The sequence below is a fragment of the Enoplosus armatus genome, chromosome 16 (genome assembly GCF_043641665.1).
Source record: "Enoplosus armatus isolate fEnoArm2 chromosome 16, fEnoArm2.hap1, whole genome shotgun sequence".
Lineage (NCBI taxonomy): Eukaryota > Metazoa > Chordata > Actinopteri > Centrarchiformes > Enoplosidae > Enoplosus > Enoplosus armatus.
In genome coordinates this window covers 3658389-3686372 of record NC_092195.1, presented here as the reverse complement: position 1 = coordinate 3686372, position 27984 = coordinate 3658389, and the positions used below count along the sequence as shown (strand labels likewise).

The 27984-nt window shown below is 45.8% G+C and overlaps 1 protein-coding gene across 1 annotated transcript in view; it reads right to left on the bottom strand.

Annotated features, from left to right (window-relative positions):
• Nucleotides 1-27984, bottom strand: part of arid1ab (AT-rich interactive domain 1Ab) — a 46606-nt gene that overhangs the window by 8957 nt on the left and 9665 nt on the right. The window contains exons 2-7 of the mRNA XM_070921217.1: nt 18298-18522; nt 15323-16054; nt 14463-14579; nt 1672-1912; nt 1009-1098; nt 438-608 (exon numbers count right to left, since the gene is read on the bottom strand). Coding sequence (XP_070777318.1) covers nt 438-608; nt 1009-1098; nt 1672-1912; nt 14463-14579; nt 15323-16054; nt 18298-18522 — 1576 coding nt within the window. The remainder of the gene's footprint in view (nt 1-437; nt 609-1008; nt 1099-1671; nt 1913-14462; nt 14580-15322; nt 16055-18297; nt 18523-27984) is intronic.

Genomic DNA, 27984 nt, shown 5'->3' with positions numbered 1-27984 from the left:
CTCCCCCCGACGAGATAAAGAGATTCAGCAGTCCGGCTCTAAATTTACCTCTGTGCTGCCTGTTCTGACAAGCAGCCTGATGAAGCGGGCTTTATCTGGCCCTCGCTATTCGCTGCTGTGACTCATAGCAGAACTTCTTCAAAGCCCACAGAAACCATCTGAGACTTCAAAGTGAAGTGATATAATTTCATAAATATATGAAGTGAGAAGAAACTTCAAAGCCTTTTCTAAAAATCTGGGTTATCTACGAAACTGTGATGGTCGCTGGACGACAACTGTAAACTCATTCATAATAATTTTAGGATTAAACCCCCCCCCGCATGATATGACAGAGCATAGCGTGCCACTAAACACTGTACTCTCCTCTACTATATTGTTAACCAGCGTAAAGGGCCTTTTAAAGCAACACCACCTACGATCCTGCCCTGAGGCCTCACCTTGTGGACCATACTGTCCCCCCTGAGGCCCGTAGTTCCCCATGGAGTTGTTCTGGGGATAGGGTCCCATCCCGCTATGCATCTGGCCTCCCGAAGACTGGCGGGGAGATAAGGCGGAGCCAGGTTGTCCAGGGGACCCGTAAGGAGGCATCTGAGGGTTACGCATGTACACTGGAGAGGATTGGGAGGGAACATCATTAAACAAACGATTCTTCATCTGTAATAAACAACTCACTTAAAATATCTCTGCATGTGCTGAAACGCACCTTTACATAACACATTATGGCCCTGTGCGAAGAACCTAGCTCTTCGCTTCCTCACAAACACACAGCAGTACAGTGCGTCTGTCTACGGTTACCCTCATTTGACCTGGCAAGTAGACTACGAGCACATTCTTATTTAAAGATACAGCCTGAGGGAGTGTTTACAGGAGGAAAGAATGCATGCAAACAATCACACCTGAAAGCTGCTGAGGACTTGGCTCACATTATTGCACTCTTGGTCACTGAGCTGAGGAGGGGTTATGTGCTTTTTTCTCAAAAACCAGCTTGAAGCATGTGTCAACACTCACCCCTGTCCTGGCCCATGGCTGACTGGTTCATGGAAGAGTGCATGATGCTGTCCGACTGGACGCTGGGCGGCCGGGGAGGCATCTGATTACCTGAAGGACAACACAAGGCCTCAGGAGCTTGAAAAGGAAATCGGATTGTACCTTCAGCCTTTTGCTTGCCCTTCAACTTTTAAATTGTCACCATCAAATGACCAAAGCAGTCGAATCCACACAAAAACATAGAAAACAAAGACAGACTATGACAGTGTCCCGTTGGCTGCCTATTAAACTGCGCTCCACAATGACTTGCTGTTGGTGGCATCGTAACTTCTGTTCCTCTGGCGTCTGGATGCTTTACTAGCATCATGTTAGGAGAAAATGTTCCCATCTGGCAAGTCACTTCATGAATTACAAATGTGAGCTGTTGTATTTGTGAGTGAGCAAGTGCTGAATTAAAACTCTAAATTTGTCTCCTGTTTGTTTCCTGGAGGTTTCACACAGCATCCAACTCCATATATGAAAAGTCTATTCTAATTATTTTTCCTGGTCAAGTATTTTTAGTTTTTGTCATTTTGCACACTCCAATAATGCTTTAATGTGTACAACATGAGCAAAAACTCGACCAATATTTCAAACTTGAGATATTTCAAAACACCGATAAATGTATTAGTATTCTGTCTTTACCTGGCACAGCAGCAGGGGACAGAGGGCCGGTGCGGGAGGGGGTGACACTGGCGGGGGAACCCACAGGTGATGGCGAGGGCCCACGTATGCCTGGCAGGTGGGGCGAAGTGTGCGGAGAGAAGGGCGACTGGGCGGGATTGCTCTGCTCCCCCTGACTGCTGGACACCCCTGAGGTGCTGACGCCCGGGCTCAGGGCCCCCTCTGTACCGGTGGGCAGGTCGTCGATGGAGCCCGACAGATCCTGGAACAAGGAGGAGCAACATGGGTTAATGGTTAGTCTCTCCTTCTCACACATTTTGGGTTTCTATTAGTGGATTAGAACTAATGATGCATCAACAAGGAAGTGACATTATTTGATAAGATTTTCTGTATTTTCAAAAACATCTTAAAGGTGAAACAAAGCTAAATAAATGTATTTTGACTGATAAACTGCATGATCAATAGCAAAAAACTGCATTTGTGAAACAAATTGTAGTATTTCTTATTTCTTTTTCTTCTTTGGGTGAAACCAAGACATATGAAGCCAAAGACTTTCCATTTTTTTATGACTTATGTTTTGTCAACATCTAATTAATTCACTTCAAATTAAGTCATAGCAACTAATTAACTATCTATTTTATGCACCGTTTCAACAGTTTGTAATGAGATGGGTTAGGTGGGACTGGTTTATAAGAAAAAATGTTTCTAAGACAAAAACCATTAGTCAAACAAATCAGTCCTCTGCTTGATTGTGATGGAAAAGAATGTAAATGATATTCAGGTCTTTTTCCTACACATACTTGAATGAGGAGTCATGTCAAGTCGAGTGAAGTCAAATCAAGTGAGTGGAAATCCAAAGGGCCACTGATGTTTCAGCAATCTTTGCCTTCACAGGGGTGTGTCTGTTCTATTCTCTCATAGTAGACGGCCAGCTCTATTATGCTGCAAACACACATTCAGGTACAATGACTTCTGTTCCCACCTTTTTAAAAATACTCAACATCACTCCTATAATGCTGATAATGATCCATCTTGGCAAGGAGAAGTGTGTGTGTGTGTGTGTGTGGGGGGGGGGGGGGGGGGGGGGGTGTGGGGGGCTGTATTTGAAGCAAGTCATCTCGGGAGACAGTTGAAATAATTGGTGCTGGGCACAGGCTCTGGTGCCATGTGGTGTTGTTATTGAGCCTCGCTGGCTGTGACACAAAGACAGCCAGGCAGGCAAGAAGGTAGGAAGGCAGCCGGCGATGATTATGTTTGTGGGAAGGTGAATGTTTACACACTGGCCACTCACGTGGAGCCCATGTGCTCGCTCAGAAATGCAAGCTCATCTGCCAGTCACATCGGAGGAGGAAAAAAAAAATGGGAGGGAGGAGGAGGAGGGAAAAAAAGCACTCATTGGAAGGTGGCCAACTATTCCCATAGAAATCTCACACTCGCAGGCTGGCTGCAGCCCCGAAGCCGGCGGTTTTGCACTTGAAACAGCGCCCGTTGCTATTTTTGGGACGTGACCTGATGGAGGAACCCCAGAGGGAGTGACAGGAGGAGAACGCTGATTCAGAATCCACCCTCCCCCTCTCCAATCCACCCCCACCCTGTTCCCTCTGCCCTCCCTCCCATCGCTTCCTCTCTTTTCCTCACTTCGGTGACTGCACAAACCCAGGCCTTTCTGACCCGCACAGGAGATGTGGCAGCTACAAGACCATGCGAAACGCAGCGGGAGGGCTTTATGTATGAGAACCCCTCTCTAAGAGGTTTCATTGGCTGATACCCAATTAATGTTCACAAACGGAGAAACAGGTCAGAACAAGGCAGAGCCACGCTGTGTGAGCGGCATGGAGCAGTGCGATCTTAATGCTCCGGAGTAGAGAGCGGAGATCAAACAGCGTGACATTCCTTGCTTACACAACCATGGCGGGACCCTTTTTTCCAGCAGCCAGCTTTCGTCAGCTGACCTACATGCCCCCCTCTTCGCGACCGGCACCACCCAACCTCCACCGAGACATCACAAGACCGGTCATCTGACAAGAGGGCTCGGTCTGAAGGCCCTGGGCCAGCCGCCAACATGACCACCTTGGCAACTGCCGCACAGAAACCGTCAGAGATCCGTCCCACCCACGAAAAAAAAAAAACCCTCCCACGCCAACTTCTCCCTAACCCAGACCACAGGGCAAAAAAGGTCAGGGGTCAGTTCCTGGAGTTACGCCCGGGAGTCACATCTCAGCAGGAGGTCACTGTGGACGGCTGCACAAGACACACAAGACAGAAAGAGGGACCAAGAAAGTACGACCAAGACAGAATCCTCCCTGTTAAAAAACAACAGCCTTTAAAAGTAGGATTTGGGGTACTCCAGTGAGGCTTGGGGGCGTTTAAGCAGAATGAGGATCAGCCGAGTAAAAATCTAGCAGAAATGAGAAAAATCAGAGGAGTGAAAGGCTCTTTCACCTAATATAGTGTATACTATATTACTATAGGTAATATAGTATATATAGTATATATATAGTATACACTATATTACCTAATATAGTGTATACTATGGCTGGGTACTGAACCTCTGTACGTTTTTGGCACTAAGGTCAACTGTTAAGTATCAAACACGTCTGAAAACTGGCATTGAATACTTCCTCACATTTGTAATCCTGTTTGCTTATTCTTTGACTAAACAGTTTCTGATTTAAATCATACTTTTGCAAATTGTAGACTATATAGATTTCTATTTTATATATCTGCCTCAGTTTAAATCAACACAACGTCTACAACAGTGGGGTAACTTCTTAAAGTCCCTATTTTAAATATTTATCCACTTGAGAAGGACGAGTGCCTTTGACCTGTGACAACAATTTAGCCTTCAAGTAACGTGAAGTGCATTGTGCATGCATTTGTTTTTATTCATTTGATATTTGTTGAATGGCAGCAGTCCAGATTGGTGTCAAAATGACAATTTTTGGGGATTTTCTTCTGGTGTGAACACTACAGACTGGGGCCAGAATCAATTGATAGTATAACAAAGTAACTGCTCATACAATTAACTAAAAACAAGTGGATTTACTGTGAAGTCTGGCTTGTGTTGTTAAATGGAAAAAGGAGGTTTTGTAGAAAAATCATGTCCACATTCCTCAAAGTATGGTATATGAAAAAGTAGGTTTCGGGTTTTAGACAGTTGTACGATTCAACATTAAAGCAACAAAGTCTCATCTAAAAAAAATAAAAATTACAAATCTACATAAACATTCACATATACACCTGCCATACCAGCATGTATGCAGCATAGAGCTCTTTAACATTCTGTAAATATCTGACAACTGACAGCTCTGGTCCCTCAGCCTGGATAGGCAGAAGCATTGTACACACACACGCACACGCACACGCACACACACACACACACACACACACACACACACACACACACAAGCTCCTACCTACTCCCACTCTGCAGTCATTGATTTTTCCCAGCTCAATACTGCACAGCACCAGCCTGTTCTGCTGACTGCACAAGCCGGACAGCGAGAGGAGAGGAAGAAGGAGGAGGAGGAGGAGGAGGATGAGGGGGGAGGGGAGGTTGGTGATACTGATGCTGCTGTGGCTCTGCTATTCAACACACTCATTATTAGAAAGGCAAATGATGAAGAGGACATGGATGAGGCATGAGGAGGAGTTGAGGGCGAGTGGGGTGGTGAAGTTTGAACGTGGGGTGGGGGGTTTGGGGGGGGGTTATGAGCTCCGAGGAAGGTTACAGCAGCCTCATATATGACAATTAAACATGAGAATATACAAGAACACGGTGCTTTTCAACATGCAGGAAGAGGGGACAGTATGTGAGCGGTGTTGTGGAGAGAAAGAGAGGGCTGCAGCTCTTTCTGGGGAGCTCCAAGCTCCTTTCTATGGCAGCCATTTTGTGTTTTTTCCCAGCACTGCCTAACATGGAACTTCAGAGCTGAGAACTGCAGAACAGTGTTCACAATGTTTGAGGGCTGAAGAGTGGCAAAAAGACAGATTTATACAAAGTGCAGTGTTGAAAATTCAATAAAATACTTTTTTTAAATTCCTACTAATGCAATTATTGTTCGTGAATGTGGAAAATGGCAGAAAGTCTTTTACTATTCCCATTATTCCCATATTCTCCACTGCTCTTCTGAGTGTGATGTGCTGTCTCTGAGTCATCTGCTCTGCTCTCCTCTCCGCCATCCTAATGTATTCCATTTGCAGATTACTTCACTGAATCAATCAAGCCCGACCAGAGCCATTAGTCTGCCAAGCCAGCCGATTTCTTTTTTTTCCCTTTCTTTTTTTCGTAGGCTGTGAGAAACAGAAAGTGGGAGAAGAGGGGCAGCGTAGCGGCCCTGAGATAATGAAACGTATCTGGATTGTGTCACCCTGGCCAGTAGTGTAACTAGATCTGGTGGTAAGGAGGGAGAGGAGGTGTGTGTGTGTCTGTGGGGGGGTGGGGGGGCAGAGTTCATCCCTCAGTCACACACTCTCTCTGACCCACTCTTCTCTGTCATTCTCAGACCTCAGGGTTTCACCAACCGCTTGGTTGGCAGGCTTCCTTGTTCTCAGGCCTCCAGATGCTGAACACAATATATGTGTTCACACACACTCATTCCAGACTTGCTTGCAACACAAGCTCACACATCCTCTGTGGTGAGGTGATAGCTGAGGAAGAGAGAGTAAAAAGTAAGAAAGGGAGGGAGGTTGGGGAGATAGAGGAAGGGGGGTGGAAATGGCTACATCTCAAGGGCTGCCATGGTTACTGTGATCCACGCGGTTGCCACATTAGGGCCGACACAGCCCCCCCCCCCTGTCTGTCTCTCTCTCGACGGCCTCCCTCATGCCTGGCAGGGTCACAGCGCAGTCAGCTACTACAAAAGAAGCAGCTCGTCATTGTTACAGGAAACGCAGACGCACCACCACCCCCACCCCGCTCCACCACCAATGCTGCTTTAATTACACACTCAGCCTCCGGACCTTTACCGCTGAGGAGGCCATGGAGACACACACACACACACACACACACGGAGTGGACAACCACAAAACAGCGAAACCTTGGTCTTCTTTGCCGTCTTTCCCTGATGTTTATGTTTATATGCCGACGACCTCGTCAGTCAGAACACTCCAGCGCTGCGCATTTTCCACTCATTCAGGGCAAAGTGGGCTTTTGATATCCGAGCGGGGTCATGGGAAAAATCATCTCTCCTCTTTTAAGCGTAAGATCAAGTGAAATTTTCTCCGCACATTTCCTAAAGGGGTTTCTGTTCTCTTTCTCCTGGCTCAGACTCTGAACGTGCTGACACGACTTAACTGAGCCCAGGAGCATATTATCTCCAGCTCACAATCACAGCACACAGATGACAAGATAGACTGCAGGCGCTCAGACACAACAAAATCTATGCTTCTAGCCTTGGAAACCACCTGTAATGACTCTGTGCTGCAGTACCATGGGATGACAGCAGGACATGTTCAGGTGTTGAACAAGGGGACGGACAGGTGGGTGTTGCAGACGCCTCAGCCCCCTGCCCAGAGGGTCCCACCTGCACCCAGGGGCCGCGCCGAGCCACGAGGAGCTTCTGGGAAGTCCACCGAATGGTTGGAGAGAGGCAGCTCCAGCCCCGGCTCGAGGTTTGCAGGGCTGAGCTCAACCATAAGGGGGCACTCCCATCCCACTATGAGGGAAGAACTGGAGAAAGGAGGAGAAGCAAGGCAGGCCCCTGCCTCAAACAGCAGCAGCAGCAGCCATTACAGGGTTGCACATACAGCACAGCACAGGCTGACGAGAAACTCTCTGCACACAGTTAGAGCACCCTATAGGTGCGCCATGCAACTCTTACCCAATCCACACGGTGACACAGACACGGGCCGTTCAGCAGATGGCTCAAAAACGACTCAGTGGACTAAATTAACATGTCTTGAGTTAGGTTATTTCATTTCTCCAAGATGTGGGCAAACAACAAGCATCGACAGTGAACACACCAGTAGGGTGACACTATCCTCAGAGCCTGGGAGCACCCTGCTGGGGTTAGATATCTTGTCTGGGGTATCAGTGCCACAGACACAATGTCTACGACCTCCACAGAAGAGCTACCTCCAGCTCCCCAGAGATCACCATTACACTGCTACTTTATCACCAGCAGCCACGTGGGAAGGATAATAACATGGACAAAAAAAAAAGTACAATGAATGAACCAGCATAATAATAATAGACATAATAGTCTTGTACTGCTAAGGCATTAAAAACACAATTCATTTGACTGATCAATACTGTTCTGCTTTCACATTCCTGTGTGATACGGGCTTGCAGTCAAAAAAGAAAGGAAAGGCCAACTATGAATCTTGATCAATACGTAGGGAGTTCTTTTTTAAACGCTTCACATTTGCCTAATTGAGCTTCTCTGTGGGGGTAACAAAAAAGGGGGTGTGCAAGGCACACAAAAACTGCAGCAGTCTGTGTGTAGCTAACACAGAGTAGATGAAGGGAGGTGGTGGTGGTGGTGGTGGAGGGGGGGGGGTCTGATTGCTGTGAATAATGGGGAGATGGTGTGTGCGTGGGGGGCCTTTTGTAGAGATCACAATAGTTGCAGGGAGTCCCAGGGCAGCGCACAGATGCCCATGTGAGGCAGGCAGCTGCCCAGCCCGAGGTGAGGGGTGCTGAGATACGGAGGGCGAGGGGGCTGGAGGGGCCTTGGGGTGAGGTGGTGGGGGGGTTTGGGTGGATGGGGAGGCTCCAGACCCCTACAGCCAGTCTGCCTACTCTCCAGAGCAGCAACGCCCCTCCCCTTCTACTGTCACACACACACACACACACACACACACACACACACACACACACACACACACACACACACACACACACACACAGTGTATCTAGAGGGCGCTACCAAAGCAACTGACACCACCAGTGAATTAACTGGGGAGAGGGGGGAAAAAATAATATAGAGGTTATTTCATAGAGTGAGAGTTAATTTCATTGTGAGGCTGGTTTCATCCATCCCGGCTCAGCAGCTTGTTCCAGCGAGAGCAGGAGAAAGCAGAGCACAGACAGTGCTGCAGTCAGCCACAGTCTTTGTGCTGCAAAACTAGCTCAGCCCAGCAGAAATGGAGGCAGAGGGGAGGGGCATGGGAGAGTGTGTGTGAGTGAGCGGAGAGAGCAAAAGGGAGAGTGCTCTGTGTGTGTGTGTGTGTGTGTGTGTGTGTGTGTGTGTGTGCAAGCTCACAAGAGCAAAACAGGGCTTGGGTTTTAGCAGGCTGGGAAACAATTCGCTGAAGCAAATGCAAAACAACACACTTTGTCAGCAGATTGAATTTTCTCAAGTACATTAATTAAAAATCACATAGAAGAAAGAAAGGGGTGAGGAGAAAGGGAGAGAAACAGACAAGCTGGGAGAGGGAGGGAGGGGGGGGTGAGAGCGAGTGAGAGGCACCCTGGAATCTGAATAAGACATGTCCACACAGGAAGCAAGGGCCCCAGAATAGCAACAGGAAACTGGCCCCGGACTCTGAATACTGTCAGCGTCAGAGCCTCGCAAAACAAGGCTGCGCTGCACAGCGTTATGAAAGCTGATTTACTGAGAGAAGAGAGAGAATGAGGAAGGCAAGAGGAGGAGGAGGAGGGTGCAGGCGAGGGAGAGAGAAAACGAGAATTTAGACAGAAAGAGGAACGGGAGAGAGGCAGAGAGAGTGAAATATATATATATTTATATAAAAACAGAAAGGAGAGAAATGCAGCAAAACACAGAGTGTAATATTGAGAAAGGCACGGAGGGGGTTGGGCTGGGTAGGAGAGGAAAAAAGTGGGCCGGCCTTGTCAGGCTGATTGCTCCAGAGCTATGTCGCAAAAACAAGCTTAGCTGCAGGAGGAAAGCAGAGCTGGGCTGGGCTGAGCAGGGAATGGGGATTGCAGGGGGGGGGGGACTCAGAGTTGATCAGCAACGAGACTGGAAGATCCCTCAGTTCCAGATCAGGAGGCTTGGCACATAACATTAAAGGTCATTAAGGGGGGGGGGGGATTGTTGTGATGTGGGTGGTCCCTGAGCTTTGCAAATGCACTGGATAAGACTGAAATTCATGCAAGGGTGGGGTCCTTATAGGCAGAATCCAGTAGTCAAAGCAAGACCACCATAAAGAAAACAAAGTCAACTGATAGAAAAGCAACAGACAACCTCTTATCTACCACATATTATACTTCAGTTGTGAGTTTCAAGTAGGACTAAATGCAGAGTTACACCACTGTTAATCGGCAAATATACATCCCTGACACAAATAAAGCACACTAACTCCATAAACCCTTGGCCCTTCCTTCAACATAAAACCACTCCACATGAAGCCTCTTATTTGGAAAGGCAAGAGAGAACAGGAGGATGGAGGACAGAAAAAAAACTCAAGCGCGAGTGTGTGACCAACATGTGACCTTCCTCTCAAGTCTGGAGCACATTCAGACGCATCAGAAAAGAGGAGCATCACAACCAGTGGGCGGCTCTGAGTGGGATTAGCCCCACAGTGGAGAAAGGGTGTACAAAAGACTTGGGAGAGGACAAGGAGGAGATTTTTTTTTCTTAAAAAAAAAAAAAGAAGGGAGGGATGTTGGTGGCGGTCTGGTAGTTATTCCTATTCCCATGGGTTGACATGGAGAGGAAGTGTCACTTCCTGGGAGTATGAAAGCAAAGACTCTGGCCTGCTTTACTTCTCCTGGAGCCACCACGGTGGAGGTGGGCTTTTGTACAAGGAGCTTTTATCCCATGAGGGATATTAAGAATAAGCATATTTCTTCAAAACATGACAGATAGTGGCCCAAAAAGCTGAGCAGAGTTGAATGTGAATAGCTACTTGACTCATTAAAAGGGTTACTCCAGCGATTTAGTATTGCACTTCCATAACGTATAGCAACTGTATAGCATGTTTTCTTAGCCCTTTCATGCCTCCTAAATGCCCACATCTTTTAAACTCCAACTCCAGTTTATAATGCAGGCTTTCTACTAAAGATTTAAAGTCTCAGGCCCAAACTGAGGTTACCCTGATGACATCACTATGACATCATCAGGGTTTTTTTTTTAGGTTTTTTTTTTTTAAACATTTCAAAAGCTACACCCAGAGTCACAGAAGATATTATACCTATTATACCTTATCATTCATGTGTAAAACTGGTGGAGTGCCCATTTAATCAGCAACTATGGTTATTCATTGCAGACTAAGTCAATAATGTGACACATTTAATAGAGAAAAGTACAAGAACATACTTCTTTCTCTCCCTCCTCTTAGCTCTAGAAATGACATTACTGTTATTACGTCACAGGAATATTAGTAGTAGAAAGACTGATAGCTGTATGGCTTATTGTGCTGTACTCACTGTAAGTTGTTTTAGATTCACATCAGCTACATGACTACACTGTAAAGAGATTTCCATGAAGACAACAGTTCGGGGGAACCGACAGTGTGCTAAATACTCAACAGTTAAACCGTGTGTCCTGGAGCCAGCAACCAGCTCAACCTGCTCAGCTAGTTCCACTATGGCTGCCTGTGTTTCCCCCCCCCCTCCCCCCTCCCTCCTCCTCCACCTCTTACCCACAGCCCTGTTCTCAAGCTGACTGTTGCTTTTCCTACCTGCGCCTTCCAGCAGGCGCTGAGCCTCCTGTACTCCTTTATTCCCACCTCAACGGCGGCCTAACAGACGCTGGGTTTTTAGCACCTGGCTCAAACAGACCCATCTGTGCTCTGGATGAGGTGATGTCTGGCTGGCTCTGTGCGAAAGCTACTAAAGTAGCTAAATGGCGCTTACCCCTCCGCCGCTGTTGGATCGGGACTCAAACACGTTCTGAGGCGGATTAAAACAAAAGCATCTTTGCAAATCACTGGAGTTTCACACAAAATAAACATTTTTTTTCCCCCATGAAATTAAACTTGTATATCTGTAATCTCTACCTCACATTCTGTCAGGTGTAGTTTAATTTGGAAAACACACTCATTTGCTTAACATGATGCAAGTTAGCTGATTTAGAGTAGATGTGCACAAATACATATGAGTACTGATCTCCTATTCGGAACCAATCACAGGAATAACTGCATCTATTGTGTGCATCAATCCACCGATGAATGAAAAATAAAGTAATATAGGACACATGATAACCTATCAGCTAGACAATTTGTTTGTGTGACGCGCTTGTCAGGGCTAATCAGGGCTGGCTATCATCTGAAATGTTTCAATACCACTGCCAATGTGACACTTTTTTTATACCTCACTTTGACTAAAACATAAATATTATAAAATCCTTTTTTGACATTTGAAAAAAATCTGTGATACCTCTCAAATACATTAGTGTTTAATTTTGTTGTAAAAACAAAATAAATAAATCGTACAAGAACTTTGCCTAGTAAAATAGTCTAAAATGATCAAAATTTTGATAGATTGATTTATACTTAAGAACAAGTAAACAAGACTTCCAAATCAGCCACATTTTTTTAAAGCATTTCGGGAGCGTTTCTGACATCCATCATGGAACACACCGGCATGACGTAAGGCACTACACCGCCTCGTCGAGTCTATTTCTAGGGACGGCTCAGTGAAGCTGCTGTCTACATGCTGTCTACATGAAGTTACTTATGAAGCTCAATTCAATTCTGAGACCTTTCCAGATTCCCTGTGTGCATATAAGGTTAATATCTGGTTGTGCTGGAAAAAGAACTGGTTCATACGACGTGTTCTCTGACTGCTACTGGAAGGCGAGTGAAAGGCCTGTCATGACAGTCCGCCATGGGCAGCTCCAGAGAGTTCCAGAAATTGTCAGACACAGCTTCCCTAATTCAGATGTTAAAAATGTGCAAGCTATCAAAAATAGCTTAATTTCCAGGTACAACAGATACCACCGGTGCATATCTACTCATAACACCTGTAGGAGTCCATTCAGCTGCTTTGACACAGGCTGTCGGGGTTATACTCTCAGCCAGCGTGGTCTAACCTGCACACAGTGCCATGTGCACGCCACAGGGGTGCGGAGGGAAGAAGAGGAAAAGGAGGGAAAAGGGGATCGGTTCATCTCTACCTTAGCCAGATTAATGGCTCTCACAGCCAATCACAGAGCACTGACAGGGAATCCCCAAGAAGTCAGAGGGAAATAAATAAAAATAGCCCTGGCCTGGCCTGCTCGGCCAATGGCTGAGCCCACAGAGAGATGTATAAATAAATAAATAAGAGAAATAAATAAAAGAGGAGGGAAACACATCCTGAGGGCATCCCCTACTGGCATAGACAGCGCTGCCTCTCATCCCTCCCTCCCTCTCAGTATCTCCCACTCCAACCAATCACTCACACTATTTGAAGTTATTTGCTTGCACTACCCCCCCCCCCCCCCCCCCCCCGCCGACTCCGCTCTCTCACTTTCATTCTCTCTCATTAATGATCTCATTTCTCACTATCCATCCCTGAGGCCCAGAATGAGGTTAGCTCCGCAGTCTGACCTATAAACACTGCCATGGAAACTGCAACGTGTTACAGCGAGACACCTCTTTAACAGGGAAGATGGGGGGTGGGGTGGGGAGGGAAGGGGGTTCTCTCACCTTTATCTTAGCCAGAGGGCTATCAGACGCCAGATTTGCTTCACTTTCAACAATCCTTTTCCTGGCAGAAATGTTTTTTTGCCCTCTCAGAATTTTTTTTCCTAACAAGTCAGTAGAAACCTGCACTGCTTTGCTCACTCTTGACATCAGCTTGTTGTCGTGTTTCTGTGTGTATGTTGAAGTTAGAGGCAGCAGAGAAGGGGTCTAAATTCAGATTTTTACTCGTTACCTCCGCCTCGGTCATGACTGTCTTTATCCGGATAGTGGGTCAAAAACATTGCTATATCCCAACTGAGGACAGTTATGTTAGAATTTTGGCCAGACTTCAGTATCTCCTAACATGTCAGTAATTTAGCAGGCATGTCAACAGAAGGCAGTACACAAACCTGGGAATCCCCCAGAGTCAGCAGTCCAAAGTACTGAATATTGACCGTACTCTGCTAAAGCATGCAATACCCACAGTAGTTATAGCTCTGAAAAAGCATAAAATGTCCACCACGTTGCTCTAAAAAGATCGGTGTTGGTGAATTCAAGTGTTTGGTAGACAATTGATTGCACAGTGGGCCCAAAAGTCCAATGTTTCTCCCAGATGTCTATGTATTTTCCTCACTCCGAGTGCTTTGGTCACACTAAAAACTTTTACTGGTACGGTTTCTTCATCGAGACCATTTCGCTTAAATGCCAGTTGTTTGTCAAATCACATTTCAGTGGAGTCAGATCCTAAAAATAGTGCCCACCTTTATATTCATTCAATTCAGAACTGATTTGAATCGACAATCGATTCTGAATCCAATCGTGACCCCAAGAATCGGAATCGAATCACGAGATTCTCAAAGATTCCCACCCTTATCAACTGTGTTTTTAGTGGTCCTTCACTGTAGTTGAATGTGGATTTGTATGGGAGTGAGTCACTAATGACTGCCACTGCATGGCTGCTTTCACACTGGCAGTTTAGTTCTAATCCATGAGAGGTTTGCCCACATACAGGGCAAAATTAACAGTTTTATTGAACCTGGGTGCAGATCAAGAAGACATCTGAATGAGATCTGGTCTACAATCTGTTCCAGTCAAATAGTAGGTCTATCGCATGCTGCTTGTCCAAATTTTGACAAATAAATGGGTCTAAAAATAAAAAATGTGTCCGCTTTAGTGGGATTTTGGCATTGGGTTATAAAACATATATCAACTAGGCACACAATGGAGGGGCTTGGTGCACGTGAAGGCCAGTGGATGAAACCCAGCAAGTCAGTAAGTTAAAGAGATGGACGGCTCACCGGCAGACTGGATGGCCGGGCCTGCATGCTGTCTTCTTGACTGCTCTTGTTGGAAGCCATGGGCTGGTTGGAAGGAGGAGCGCTGGACTGGGAGCTAAAGGAATCCTGGGACAGTTCCTGATTAGGGGGACAAGAAAGAGATAATACAATGGGTTTCACACGTGTAAAAAACAAGCTCTTTGCGATGTGCAGCAACTCAGCCGCTGACACATACACACAAATAACAACCACATCTCCACTGGGCTCCATAAATGTAGTGTGCCGCTTCATGAGCAACTGTGATTTGAATACTTAACTGCATGGGCATGACTGTGTCGCCTCAGCAGAGACAGGGCACGGGAAAAGTCACCGCTTATTTTACAGCCCTTTGCATGAGCAGCTCATTTTTAGCTTCACCTTCATTTAGACTTTGTGTTTTTCCACCAACATTGAATTGAATTGAACAGCAAAGCCTCGCTCCCATGTAATGTAGGAGCTGTTGTGTTGTGTGATTCTGAATCCTACGGTTCTAACTTTTCATTGGACAGACAGGAACCTCTTTAATTAAGCAATGAATTAAACTTTAATTAAGCAACAAGTTAGCCCTTGATGGCTTAAGTCAAAGGTCTAATCAAAACCTCCTGTAGCTGCTTCACAGTTAAAGCTTTCCAGATATTCACCCCATTTCTGGACCAGAAGGGCATGAAGCAAGGAGGGACTGGAAGGCGTTCACTGTGAAGCGGCTGCAGACAGTGCATTAACACTGTAAGAGTGCCTCTATACAGCACAAAGCATAAAGCTAACAGTCATACACACAAATGAGCCAGACACGGCACATCACATTATAGCGACGGTGTGCTATTAGAGTTGTGTGTTGTTACCTGTGGAGGAGGCGGGAACCTCTGATATGGTGACTGTTGCTGCTGCTGTTGCTGTTGTTGTTGTTGTTGTTGTTGTTGTTGTTGCTGCTGCTGCTGCTGTTGCAGGGGGGGTGTCTGGGAGTAAGGTGATGGTTGACCCTGCTGGCCGTGACTTGGAGGTTGCTGGGCTTGAGGAGATGGACCTCCTGGTTGTTGCTGTTGTTGTTGCTGCTGCTGCTGCTGCTGCTGCTGTTGTTGTTGTTGTTGTTGTTGTTGTTGTTGTTGTTGTTGTGGTGGTGGGGGCCCTTGCTGCTGCTGCGGGGTTTGCTGCTGCGGTGGCTGCCCTGGTCCGGGGGTTTGTGGGTAGCCGGGCTGGCCCTGAGGGCCCTGCTGACTTTGGGGACCTGGTCCCTGCTGTTGTGGAGGCGGCGGCTGCTGCTGCTGCTGCTGCTGGGGAGGGACGTAGGGTGGCTGTCCTGGCTGAGACTGTGGGGGCTGGCTGTAGGGAGGCTGACCAGGAGCAGGGACGTGGGGACCTTGAGATTGTTGGTAGGGGGGTCCTGGCTGACCGTGTTGGCCAGGAGGCTGCGAAGGATGGCCCTGCTGGGGGTAAGGAGTTCCAGAGGTGCCCTGGGGTTGGCCAGGATACGGAGGCTGCTGCTGGCCAGGGTGAGGGCCAGGGCCGTGCTGACCATAGTAGCCCTGGCTCTGCTGGCTGTAGCCGCCCGGCCCCTGTTGTCCATAGGCTGACATCTAGACATGAAAACAGAAAGACTGGTCAGGATCGACAATAGTTCACCTTAAAAAGAGATATGTGAGTAAATACAACCCAGCACGGTTGAATTGCCTGTGAACATATACAGCTTTCTTCAGCTAAACTAAGATTTTACTACAGGTTTACTATCCTGAGCCCCTCTGTGGAATATCAGTCACTACCTGAACACAGTGTGCGCACTGACAGGATCCTTTCTAAAGCTGGAAAAAATATATAAAAATAACCCAATATCCACAGTCACCTCTTTGATTTTTTTTTTTTTACCGTTCATTCTCAGCGGAGCAATCAGAGCATCTCTTCATCTTACTCACAGATTAAAAGGGAAAGACAACTGTTCTCCATCTGTCTGCCAGAGAGAGAGAGGAGTGTGTTCCTCGCTATAAACTGATCAGTCAAAGCGCATAAGAAAAACCATCTAAGTGTAGGAATTCAGCCGTGTATCGCTTAAAATTACAGCCGTGAAAATAAAAATTGAGTTTTGACTTCATCTCCTTGAACTTCAATATGAGGCTTTTCATATTCTACCCGATCCTACGCACGGAAAGCCTTTCAATACAGCGTTTTCGTTTCATTACCCTCAAGGAGCAAGGAAGGAGAAAACCCTGACCTTGTGAGGGAACACAGTAATAACAAAAAGAAGAGAGAGAGAGAGAGAGAGAGAGAAAAAAAAAGCCACGTGTTGTTTTGGGAGGGTTTTCAGCTACTCAAGAATTCAAAAGAAAATAAGAGATAGTAAAGAATTGCCACACATTTAAAACAACGTGAAGTGGCTGTATTGTATCTGTCTGACAAAGCGAGGGAAGCCGTTTTCTTCTCTGCAGGGCACTTATCGAGTCCATGGTCAGACACCAGGCAGGCCAGTATGAGATAATCACACCGCACAATGGGCACAAGACCACAGACAGCGGACGTGGAAGAAAAGGCTTCACTCTACGGGATTCCCTGCATGCATTTCTCTGTTAAGACGGAGCGCCTGGCTGAGAGAGTTCAAGAAGGGGCTTTTCTAGCTATGAGTAAGTAGCTGCGGCAAACTGGATGTTTGCTGTTTTCAATTGGACAACGCTGTCAGAGAGTGCTCCCCACTGTACACACAACTTGAATTTTCCCCAACTTATGCTTTTCGGGCATGAAAATAAACCTTACAGTGAAAACATAATGGATTGCTCTCTTTCGAGTTTGAGCTTTTTTTCTTCAGCCACTTTTGGACTAAATTTGAGTTTTGTTGGGCTCTCCAGTAACCTTTGGTTGATCGGATCACCTACGATCAATGGGGGTGGGAATCTTTTTTTTTTTTCCACCCGACTCTTGGCAAGAAAGGAATTAGTGCATTTCCCAAAATGTCAGCTACTGCCTTAGGTACAGCTTCATCCATCAGCTCCACCTCTAGCTAAAAAGGATAATGTGCCTCAGTTTCACCTCTTTAAAAAGTATCGACCCTACCTTTTCAGACTGGACTGATGACACCCAGACATATCTGCATCATGACTGGCAAGTAACTGGCTTTGAACTTCTGCAAACTTCCCCAGACCTGACGTCCACTACATAAAATCACTTTATCTACTGTATGCTACCATTTCCATCACTCCTGTAACAGTAAGTCACAGACCAGATAACTAACTAGCAGGAATGTAAAAAAATATTTTGACTTGTGATCCGGACTTCAAACCATCCTCTCTTAGGGCAGGAGGTCTTTTATTTTTAATAACTTATTGGTTTCACCTGGTTGATTTTTTACTAACAGAGATATGGGTTATGACCGGTGATGCAAGCCTCTGCCCATAATTTTCTCAGCTCACCCAGCAGGAACTTATTTTAAAAAGAGTGCTACTCTGTCAATATTGGACAATATTCCTCATTGAAGTGGGCAGGACAAATCCTGCTCACGTCCTCATCACATGAGACAGTGACTTAATATTTGGTGATTTCAACACTCGTGTGGATGATTGTTCAGAAAGGTTTGACTTTGACTTTTTGAACATGACACAATGTTTTAACCCTGGGCCAGCATGTCTCCAGTGCCAGGCTGGACTTTGAACTTGCTCTCATTTATCCAGGGGTTTCAAAGACTGGAGAAAGTTCAATTGAAATCACTGGGTTGAAGATCTGATTTGAGGTGTTCCACTGCATAGAAATATAACTTCAAAGAGAGGTGGTGCAAGTTTTTTTTTTTATTTTTTTATGAAGATGCAGGGGAAAGTCATCTAAATGAATAATTACTGACCTGCTGTCCATACTGCATGCTGCCCATAGCGCCAGGTGTTCGGCTCTGCATAGCCATAGGATACCTCTGAGGGCCCGGAGGTCCGTAGCCCTGCCCTGGGTAAGAACCTCCCTGCTGGGGTCCGGGCCCTGTGGGGGGAGGCCCTTGCTGCTGCTGGGAGTAGGGGTTGGGTCCTCCATATGGCTGGCCACGCATCTTCCCTACCTGGTCCATTGGGCTTGGAGGCTGGAGGACAGAGAGAGTTCGCAATGTTTCAGTGAACTGGAAGAGTGGATGGGCGGACTGGCAACCAAACTGTATGGAATTAGGATAATTGTCTGTCATTCACTTGGGGTTTTGGGATGGATGGCCACGGTGCGTGTACTGTACCTTGTTTGACTAACACACCCTAACAGGCTATAACAAGCTCCATAATGATGCAACTGATGGGATATTGTTCAGAAACCAATGACAGGAAAAGATGAGAAAATGTAGTCCAGTTCAAATATAGCCGGTTATTTTTGGGACCTTTTTAGTGGGTTCTCTTGAAAAAGCATTACTCAGCTATGAACACAAATGATAACTCTACCATTGCAATGTGTCGTGCAAGCATCATCTCATAAACCAGTCACAGTATAATCAAGCAAATATAGAACAAAAAGCAGAAGGGGGAGGGAAAAAAAACAGTAGTGGATTTACTTTCCTACTAGAAAGGGAAAAATTGGCCATGAATGAATGAATGAGCCCACTATATCCGCCAGGAGCGTTTCCCTGCCCAGGAGATCATTGTGCCAGTGGGTGGATACTGTTACGGCGGAGACGTTGGGGAGGGTTTCTATGAAAATAAGCTTAAGGAAGTGGAAGTGTCTGCGGTGGCTGGAGCCGGGCCCACCCCATCAGCTGGAGCCACGTCAGGATGGGAGGCCGAGGTGGTGTGGTGGGGGGGGGGCTGACCTTGGCCGGCTTGGACTCGGGGAGATCCACATGGCCCGGGCAGGCAAATGTTACTGGGCCAGACGGCCTTTCTGGCTGGAGAGCCGGGGAGGGGAAACGGAGAGCAGAGGAAGAAGGGGGGGGGGGGGGGGGGTTGTAATGAGGTAGCCTCGCCTGTCAACAGCTGGAGCCAAGGTCATAAAGTGTCTAATGCTGTGAGTGTGTACATAAGAGATGAGCTTGGTGGAATCCCCCAAAACACAACACTCCTCCAGTGTAACAAAAAATAAATACAATTAAAAAATGGAATCCCATTGAACTACAATGTACTGGCTGTGCCCTGAAAATCTAAAAACAGAAGAACAAACTACATGCACACCAGGGCTGTGTGGGTATCTGCCTGTTGGCGCAATCTGATGCCATCAACTCATCACACCGCTGGCAGCCCCCGTGTGTTCCCATCAAACCCACCGCAGCGGCGTCTGAAAGTACGAGCCACAATGGGGGCTTTGAAGTAGCAACACCTCCTGGCCTGCTGACCTCGGGCAGCAGACACAAAGCTTTCATTGCTTCCCACGGTTATTAATCTGTGTGTGTGTGTTTTTTTTCCTCCCCCAAAAACCTCCTTTCCTTGGTTAAAGGAGACAACCACCGGGGCTATTTATAGCCAGCGAGACGGAGAGGGCAGTCTGCCGAAAATGTAACAGGTCCCAGCTGCACTGCTGTTTGAACCTGGGCCAGGCCTTGCTCTTCCTGGGCTTTAATAAAGCAGCAGGCTTTGGCACTCTATGAATGACAGTGCTGCAATGAGAGAGAGGTCGTCGGGTAGGGGGTGGCTCAGCAGGAGACTGGTGTGTGTGTGAAAATATATATGTGTGTGTGTGTGTTGGGGGAGACTGTAGGTGTTGGAGGGGTGTGTGTGTGTGTGTTTGAGGGGGATCAACAGGCTGTCAGGGCGGTCAACCAGCATTATCCAAGATAACATATTCCGCTCCAGGTTTTCCTTGTAGCCTCCCCCAGGCCACACTCTCCTGAGCTCCCCCAGGTTCAGGAGAGTATGCATGTGTGTTATGTTGTGGGTGTGGAGGGAAAGAGAGAGAGAGAGGGGGGGGGGGGGGGGGGGGGTGTTACTACACTCCCCAGGGTCATTACCAACCGCACCGTGGGGGAAAGAGGTAACAGGCCTCAGTAGGCACTCTCCTATGACCTCTAGTGCACTTTTAACCCCAGTCTGCGAGGACGGACCACATACACCCCCCCCCCCCACCACCTGACATCATGCCAAGATTAGGAGTCTGCACAACACACTGCTCAGCCTAAAGATGACTGGCGAAGCAGACACCACCTTGTTGCTGGTTTTCAATCCATTTCAGACAGGTGTATTTGTCCAATTATGGCAAACAACAACAAAAAAGCAAGCTGGAGCCACTTCTTTCACTGTACAGAAATATGCTATAGCTCTTTCCTAATGAGCTGCTTATGCAGTTAGACAGAGCCTCCTGTGTCATCCCTACAGAGTGCCACTGAGGCCTGAATCACCCTCTAACATCCTCCAATCCACATGAAAAATGACTAGTATGCTAACAAACTACAGAGCAGCAACACTAAAGGTAAAATCTATTTCTCATTTAGATAAAATCTCCCAGCGATGACCGGGGCCATAAAACAATCAACCTTTTTTTCCTCACCAATTTTGGTCGATATTTTGCCGGCAGTGAGAATATTTCTACACCAGCTTGTGTACCCGCTTTTCCATTAAGGAGCCTGACAGCTCAGGCCCCCCCCCCCGCCCCCCCGGCTCAGCGGGGAGAGAGCCGCAAAAGTACAGCTGGACTACTATCAGGGTTTCCAGCTCCCTGAGCCACGTGGAGAATCAGTGCTGACGCTCCCAAAACAAACCACTCGTGTCTCTCTCTCTCTCTCTCATGTCTCATTTAACAACCACTCTAAAGACGGAGATAGTGGTCATTTGACCGGGTGATCAGATGGCAAAGATAAGTGTGCACTGTGCTCAAAAGTGTTAGAGCCAACCTCACGATGTACCTCACAGACATTGATGCTGATATTTTGCACCAATATTCACAGAATTTAGCAACTTTCATGCCAAAACGTTGGAACAAATTGTAATATATCAATGTTTCCTGTAGGAAAAAAAGATGCCAAACCCTGAAAAAAATGAATTTAGACACTACAATTCAAAATAATAATTATCTTAGGCAGGTTAACAGATCCTTAAAAAGGATGAAAGGTCATTTTTCAAACAAACAAGGCAAACATTCCTCTTCTCAGTTGTGAGGATCTGCTGCTTCTTTCTTTTATATCACATTAAATTGAATATCTTTGGGTTTTGGACTGTTCATGGGATAAACACAGCAATTTGAAGCTGTCACCGTGGGAAAAATGAGCACATTAATCAATCATGAAAATAATTGAGTTAGTTGAAGTCCTATACCAATCCTATCAGTATAAAAAAAGGGTACTCACCCAAGTCATTGGCAAATCGTGATAAAGAGGAATCATCCTTTAAGGCATGGTCACGCAAGCATCAGCACTGAAACTACTACAAATCCCCACAACATAACTGGAATAAACCCTGTATTCAACAAAATGCCAATGTGTGCGCAACAAATGGCTGGGACTCCAGCCTAAACCATGCTCAATATTATGTAATGACGTTCTTAACATGTCATAATGTTGTCAGAAGTATGTGGTCTGCAGCCCAGTATAAATCCGGGGGGAATCCAGGATGTTAAACCTACTCCAGAGGTCTTGTTTTTTTATTTTTTTTTCTCCTCTACCTCATTTGATCATGTTAACACATCTGTGCGCTGCACGCTGGGAGACAGCTGTGGCCGGTCTACTGCTCGGCCCTTCATTGATCTGTTTACCAGCATTTTCCTCACATTGCTTAAGTTGTTCACATCTGATGCGCCATGATACATCCTCCAAGATCCCAGAGAGCTTTGGCTGAGGCCTTTGTGAGCCTGTGTGTGTGCTTTAACCACACTAAAAAACCTCTACTGCATCTTGTGTATAGAGGTCAGGGACTGCCATAGAAGGCTCTGTTCCTCCTTCTCTTAGTTAGAGAATGAGTGGTCCTTCAGAAGGGCGAAACATCAAGGCTGGCGCTCTGCTGCTGTTGAGTAAAGACCATCTGAATTTATTTTCCCACGTTTTAGAGTCTGAGTTGAGAGTTTAATCATGACCAATAAAACTATGCTTTAAAGTACTATTACAGGTACAAGGCTGTGAAAAAAATGGCCAATAGAAGGAATGATGTGCTTGGTCTTTTTAAATGGAGAGAACGCATTTCAAGGTGAAATAACAAGCCAAGTGAATGTTTAACATGAAAAAGACTCAGTAAGTTCTCCACATATTGGTAAAACCGTCGATAAAATGGCCACACTTGTCACTTGTCGGCTTGGAAATCAGTATGGTTGTTCATTGTTCAGGGGTGTTTCTGATGTATCAAGGGAAAATGTCAGGGCAAGATAGACGCAGTGGAAAGACGATAAGGCATGCAACACCGCTGAGCAGAGTGTAAGTCTGAGTGTGCTTTGAAACACAAATGACTACAATCAATGTTCGTCATATTTAGATTTGGAATTTGATCTTACAAGTTAAGTTCACTTCAGTCATAAGAAAATAATATGACAACTACCTATAAAGATCATTTTAACCCTTTACTGGTAATTCATCCGGTCACCTTTTCTGATTTGAGCATCAACATCGCAATGTACACATGTATGTAGTCACAGTTCAAAGCGGGCAATGTATTACGCCAATGTATTAGGCCCACCGTGGTACGTTGTGTAAACTGCTTGATAGTTGACAAAAACTAGCAAAGTTTGATTTTCATGACTCATTTTGGATAAAGTCCAGTCCGTCTGATCCATTTAGAAGAAAAGAAAAATTATTTTACACATGAAAACTTGAGTTCATACACAATAAAATGTCCTTTTGCTCAAACCAATACTCTCAGGGGTTTTGCTGCTGCAGTATTACCTGGTCTGGTATGAGCAGTAGCTTATGGTGGCTAATGCTAGCTAAAAGAAATGAGCTAACAAGTACCAGAAAACAAAAACAGTGTTTATTTAGCAGTTTTATTTGGATTAAAACCAGCACTCTTATTTCTTCTTCCAAATAGACCTACGTAAATAGAAAATATTAGTAAGTTGGTGCACATTTTTTCCCTCCAAAATATAGCAAAAATGTCATAATATCAATCCTACTTCTTTGTATATCATTAGAAAATTCATGTGACTGAGGAAAAGTCTGTTGTTATGACATGCAGGGAGATACCCTGACACACAGATCAAAAGGCAGGTGAAAAAGCTTTGCAGCAGCCCACTCATGGGTTTCTGAAACCGCCTCAGCTGAGAGGCTGATTTTCACTTCAAAAAGGTCAATGGTATATTTTGATAGATGGAAGAGAGATAGATTGTTCAGGTTACAAAATGTTGATAACCAGTAATGTGCTGCGTTTTGTGCCAATGTGTGCCTCCTTATTTCGCCCACGCAAATTATAAATGAAAAATAGTGCAAAGTCTCAAACATGCACACTAGATGGCAACTCAACTCACAACACTGCACTGTCTCTTTTTTTTTCCTGCTCAGTCATCTAATCAATTTCTGGAGGAAACTCTTCCCCTCCCTTTTTTTTTTCCTCTCTTCCATAAAAAAAATAAATAAATAACCACAATTAGCACATGGCTAATCTGCATAGAGGAAAGCCAGAGCACTCTTGGCAGAAGAGGTTGCACCGAGTATATTGTGTCATGACTGGGCTGCTGGTGGATATTGCAACTATTCAAAACTGTGTGTGTGTGACATGGGGATAGGGATTTGTAAGGGGTTGGAGGGGGGGGGGGGGGTCTGGAGCAGTGCCTGAGAGCAGAGCTGGAGTCTACGGGGCCGAGCGGAGCAGATGGACGGAGGTGGGGTGGGGGGGGCAGACGATAAACAACTGCTGCTAATTTAATCCGCCACACGGCCACATGGCCTCGGCTCGGCACACACACCATTGTTCTGTGTTAAAGCCCTTCGACACGCAACACACCAGCGCTAACACACGCCGGCTAAGGCCGCCCTCATACGGTGGCGGCATCGCACACGTCATATGTCAAAGAGGGACAGGATATCCTACCCTTTACAACCCAAGTCGACTTTAGTCGGTGAGGTTTGTTTCCAACAGCGAGTTAAGTGAATCTGTGCACTTGTGCTTTTGATAGCTTACTTCACGTTAATACTGTTATCCACATTCACAGTGGGAGCTGCCCAGTATGACCAGTCTTTCACTGTTTAAGCACTGAACACTTCCACTGCAGAAGTGAAGGGTTAAGTAATTCGCTCCAGGACAAATGACAGCGATCCTCCTCCACTTTCTCCACTGACATTTGCCCAGCTGTATGAGTAGACTAACTTTAAACTGAATGTAGGAGTGGATGCTCCTCAGAGGCAACAAGAACTATGTCAACGTCTGGTGAAACTTGAAATATTCAGAGCAACTAAGGATTATTTCCATAATAAATTACCGGGCAGATTATTTACTTCATTAATTCATCAGCTGCTTTTTCTACAAACGTCGGACAAATGCAGACACATTTAAAAATGAAAAATGCCCATCACAGTTTCTTAGAGCCATAAGTGTCCATCCAACGGCACAAAACTCCACAAGGTTCAGTTCACGATACATTAAGACAATAAAAACCTCTGAGAAGCTGGAACCATCAAACACTTGACATTTCTGCTTCAACATAGCACATTTCTGTTGATCAGCAGCTCTGATACTCTTCATTACTTATTCTTTGATCAGATTTTGGACTGTATTTTATTTAGTTCTTGCACAGCTGTACACTAGTATTGTAATTTTCTAAACGATCACCAGCACTTCCAGGACCTGTGTGCAAAAAGCATTGACTGCTACCCCTGAAGGTTACGCTTCAGCACTGACCGGCCATCTTAACCAACTTCTACATAAATAATAACCAACACCAGACCACAATGTTACCCTGTAGCTACTGATAGTACCAAAGGGGAACATTCACATTTTGACACTGCGCAACTTCATTAAAAATCCCCATGGCTTTAACTATTCATTGCATAAGAGTTACACACTGTGTTAGTATTTCACCTTTTTCATAAATAATACCCACACCAAAACACACAGGTCACACACACAGCTGAGTGCCAGCAGCAACAGCAGCCAGGTACTCTTACTGCCGCCATAAAGCATTACAACAATCTACACTACTTGTTAAAAAGGGGCTTTTAAGGAAAGCTAAAGTATAGCCAACTGGTGTGAGCAAATAGCTGGGAAAAGATCCATACTTGAGAGCTAGAGTAAACAAGTTGCTAGCAAGAAACTAGAATTACCGCCCCGCAGTTGTATGCCTCGGTCAACCAGTTCACATCCATGTCTGTCCAGAATACTTGGATACTACTAGATGTATTGGCTAAACAGGTACACATGTCCTTGATTACTATGTGAAGATGGATTCTTATCGAGTATAGCTCCACAAAATGTGGCGCTTTCGTTTTCTCCTGGTGTTCTTAGATGCGAAGCCTCTCTATGAGCTGTAGGTGAAACTCACTCACAGGATCACGATTAGCTCGCAGCGCTCCAACATGTGGTTTGCAGTCACGTGATGAAGATGACGCTTGAAATTCAGAATGAGGAAAGCCCGTACTGTTATTGCTAGTTATTGTTTACCGTTTCTGAGTTATGGTGTTGAATAATGGCCCAAAATGTTTTTCTCCAGGGACATTATGATGTCACAGTGAAGTTGACCTTTGACCTTTTGAGTACAAAATTTTCATCACTTTATTGTTGTATCCCATTAAACATCTGCGTGAAGTTTTGTTGTAACTACCACATCAATTCTTGATATGTTGTTATAGCCAAAAACATGTTCTGTGAGGTCATAGTGACCTTTGACCCCCAAATTCTAATCAGTTCATCCTTGAGTCCAAGTTGACGTTTGTACCAAATTTGAAGAAATTCCCTCAAGGTGTTCCTTAGAGATCGTGTTCACGAGAATGGGACGGATGGAGGGACAGACAGAGGAGCAACTCAAACACATGAAAAAGAAGCAGAAAGGCCATGTTCTCGATCAGGCAATTAGTCTGCCTTCCCACTGCATCAACCTGAGAAAGTTCCAACTTCGAGCTGGCCGCTGCGTGACTCTGGATAAAAGCAAGGAGGACATGGGTTGGGCGGGGGAGGGGGGGCGGCAGCTTGCGCCTGCTGGTGCCATCACCCAGACAGAGGCAGCGGCACCCTACTCACCCAGATGTTCACCCAGCTGTTCCCAGGAACTCAAAAGATGTTTGGGGAGGAGAGGAAGACGGGAACTCGCACACTCGGATGACAAAATCTGCTTTCATATCTCTGAGAGATGAGGGGAAAGACAAAGCTTTTTCCAGAGCTCTTTGAGGTCGACGACAACAACAGAATCAACAACAACAAAAAGACGGGAGTTAAAAACACTGCACATGCATGATTTGAGGGTGGAAAACACTGCTGCTGAAATGGTCCCTGGCTGGACCTTATTCCCAAAGAAAAGGTGGATGTCACATATATGAGAGACATTCCTAGGTCTGTTCAAATTTAGTTTGATAGCAGAGGATTTTTTTTTTTTTACCACTCAATGTTTACTGATGAGTAACAGGTGCCAGGTTTTAACTGGTTTCCATCACTGTGCTGACAGGCCCAGTGTGCTCTGTGAGAAAACTCTCCCGTTAGGTAGATCAGAGCAGCTTGCTGAGACCGTCCAGTTATTGCCTGATATAAAAAAAAAAGAAAAAAAAAAGGGAGGGCTGCCTGCTGCTGCCTGGCCTGTCAGTGTGATGTCGGGGTTGCAAGTACAAGAGAGTGAACATTTGCCCCGACTGCCGGCTGTCAACCTGTCAGGCCAAACTTATATTTCCAGGTGACAGTGGCTGATTCCTGGGAGTGAGACGAGGCGAGGGGTGTTTGGGCAGGGAGGGCTGAGAGCAGGGCCAGTGGGCATTGGTGCACGTTGCGGTGAGAAGCGCTAGAAGGCGAAACAGATGTTCATCGTTTAGCAGTGGAATAATAGTAAACTCTAAGTGATGTAAATCGCACCTGCAGACGCAACAGAAACTGGAAGGTTTTCATCTTCTGCACTGAAGGCGTTGAATGAGCAAAAACTCATCACTTTTTATGGGTGGAAGATAAAAGATACACCGTGAAATTTTAGTGTAGTCAAGGTAATGACTAGGGCTGGGCATCGAACCTGCTTTTTGTTTTAGGAAAAAGGTATTGTTTTGGTATTGGTACCAAAACTCAGGTATAATATTGAACCATTTCAACAATACACAGTCCTACAAGAGGCTGGTGTCTCTGTTCGACTTCCTCTTCAGTGTCAGTCATTTACAAATCATGTATTCAACTATAACCTATTAAACATTTTAAAAAGGAATGAAGTATCTTAACAGTTACACAGTACTGCTTAACAGATCATTGTTAAATTGCATTACCTTTGCAAAGACTGTTTACAGTTACGGCCGACTGACATCCCATAACACATGGCAGTGTGGCTCAATTAAGGCCACAATGCGAGTACAGAGTACAAGAGAGGCAGTGCCGCTCAGGTTACATGAGTACTTCATCAGGACCGCTCAGGAAGAAAAAAGTGGTCTGTGCTCTCCACTCCAGCTCAGAGATAAGCCACTCGATGTGTTAGCGGGCGGCGACCGCCTCGCTCAGCATCCGAGGCAAGACAGCGATCGGTTACATCACGTTGCCGAGGC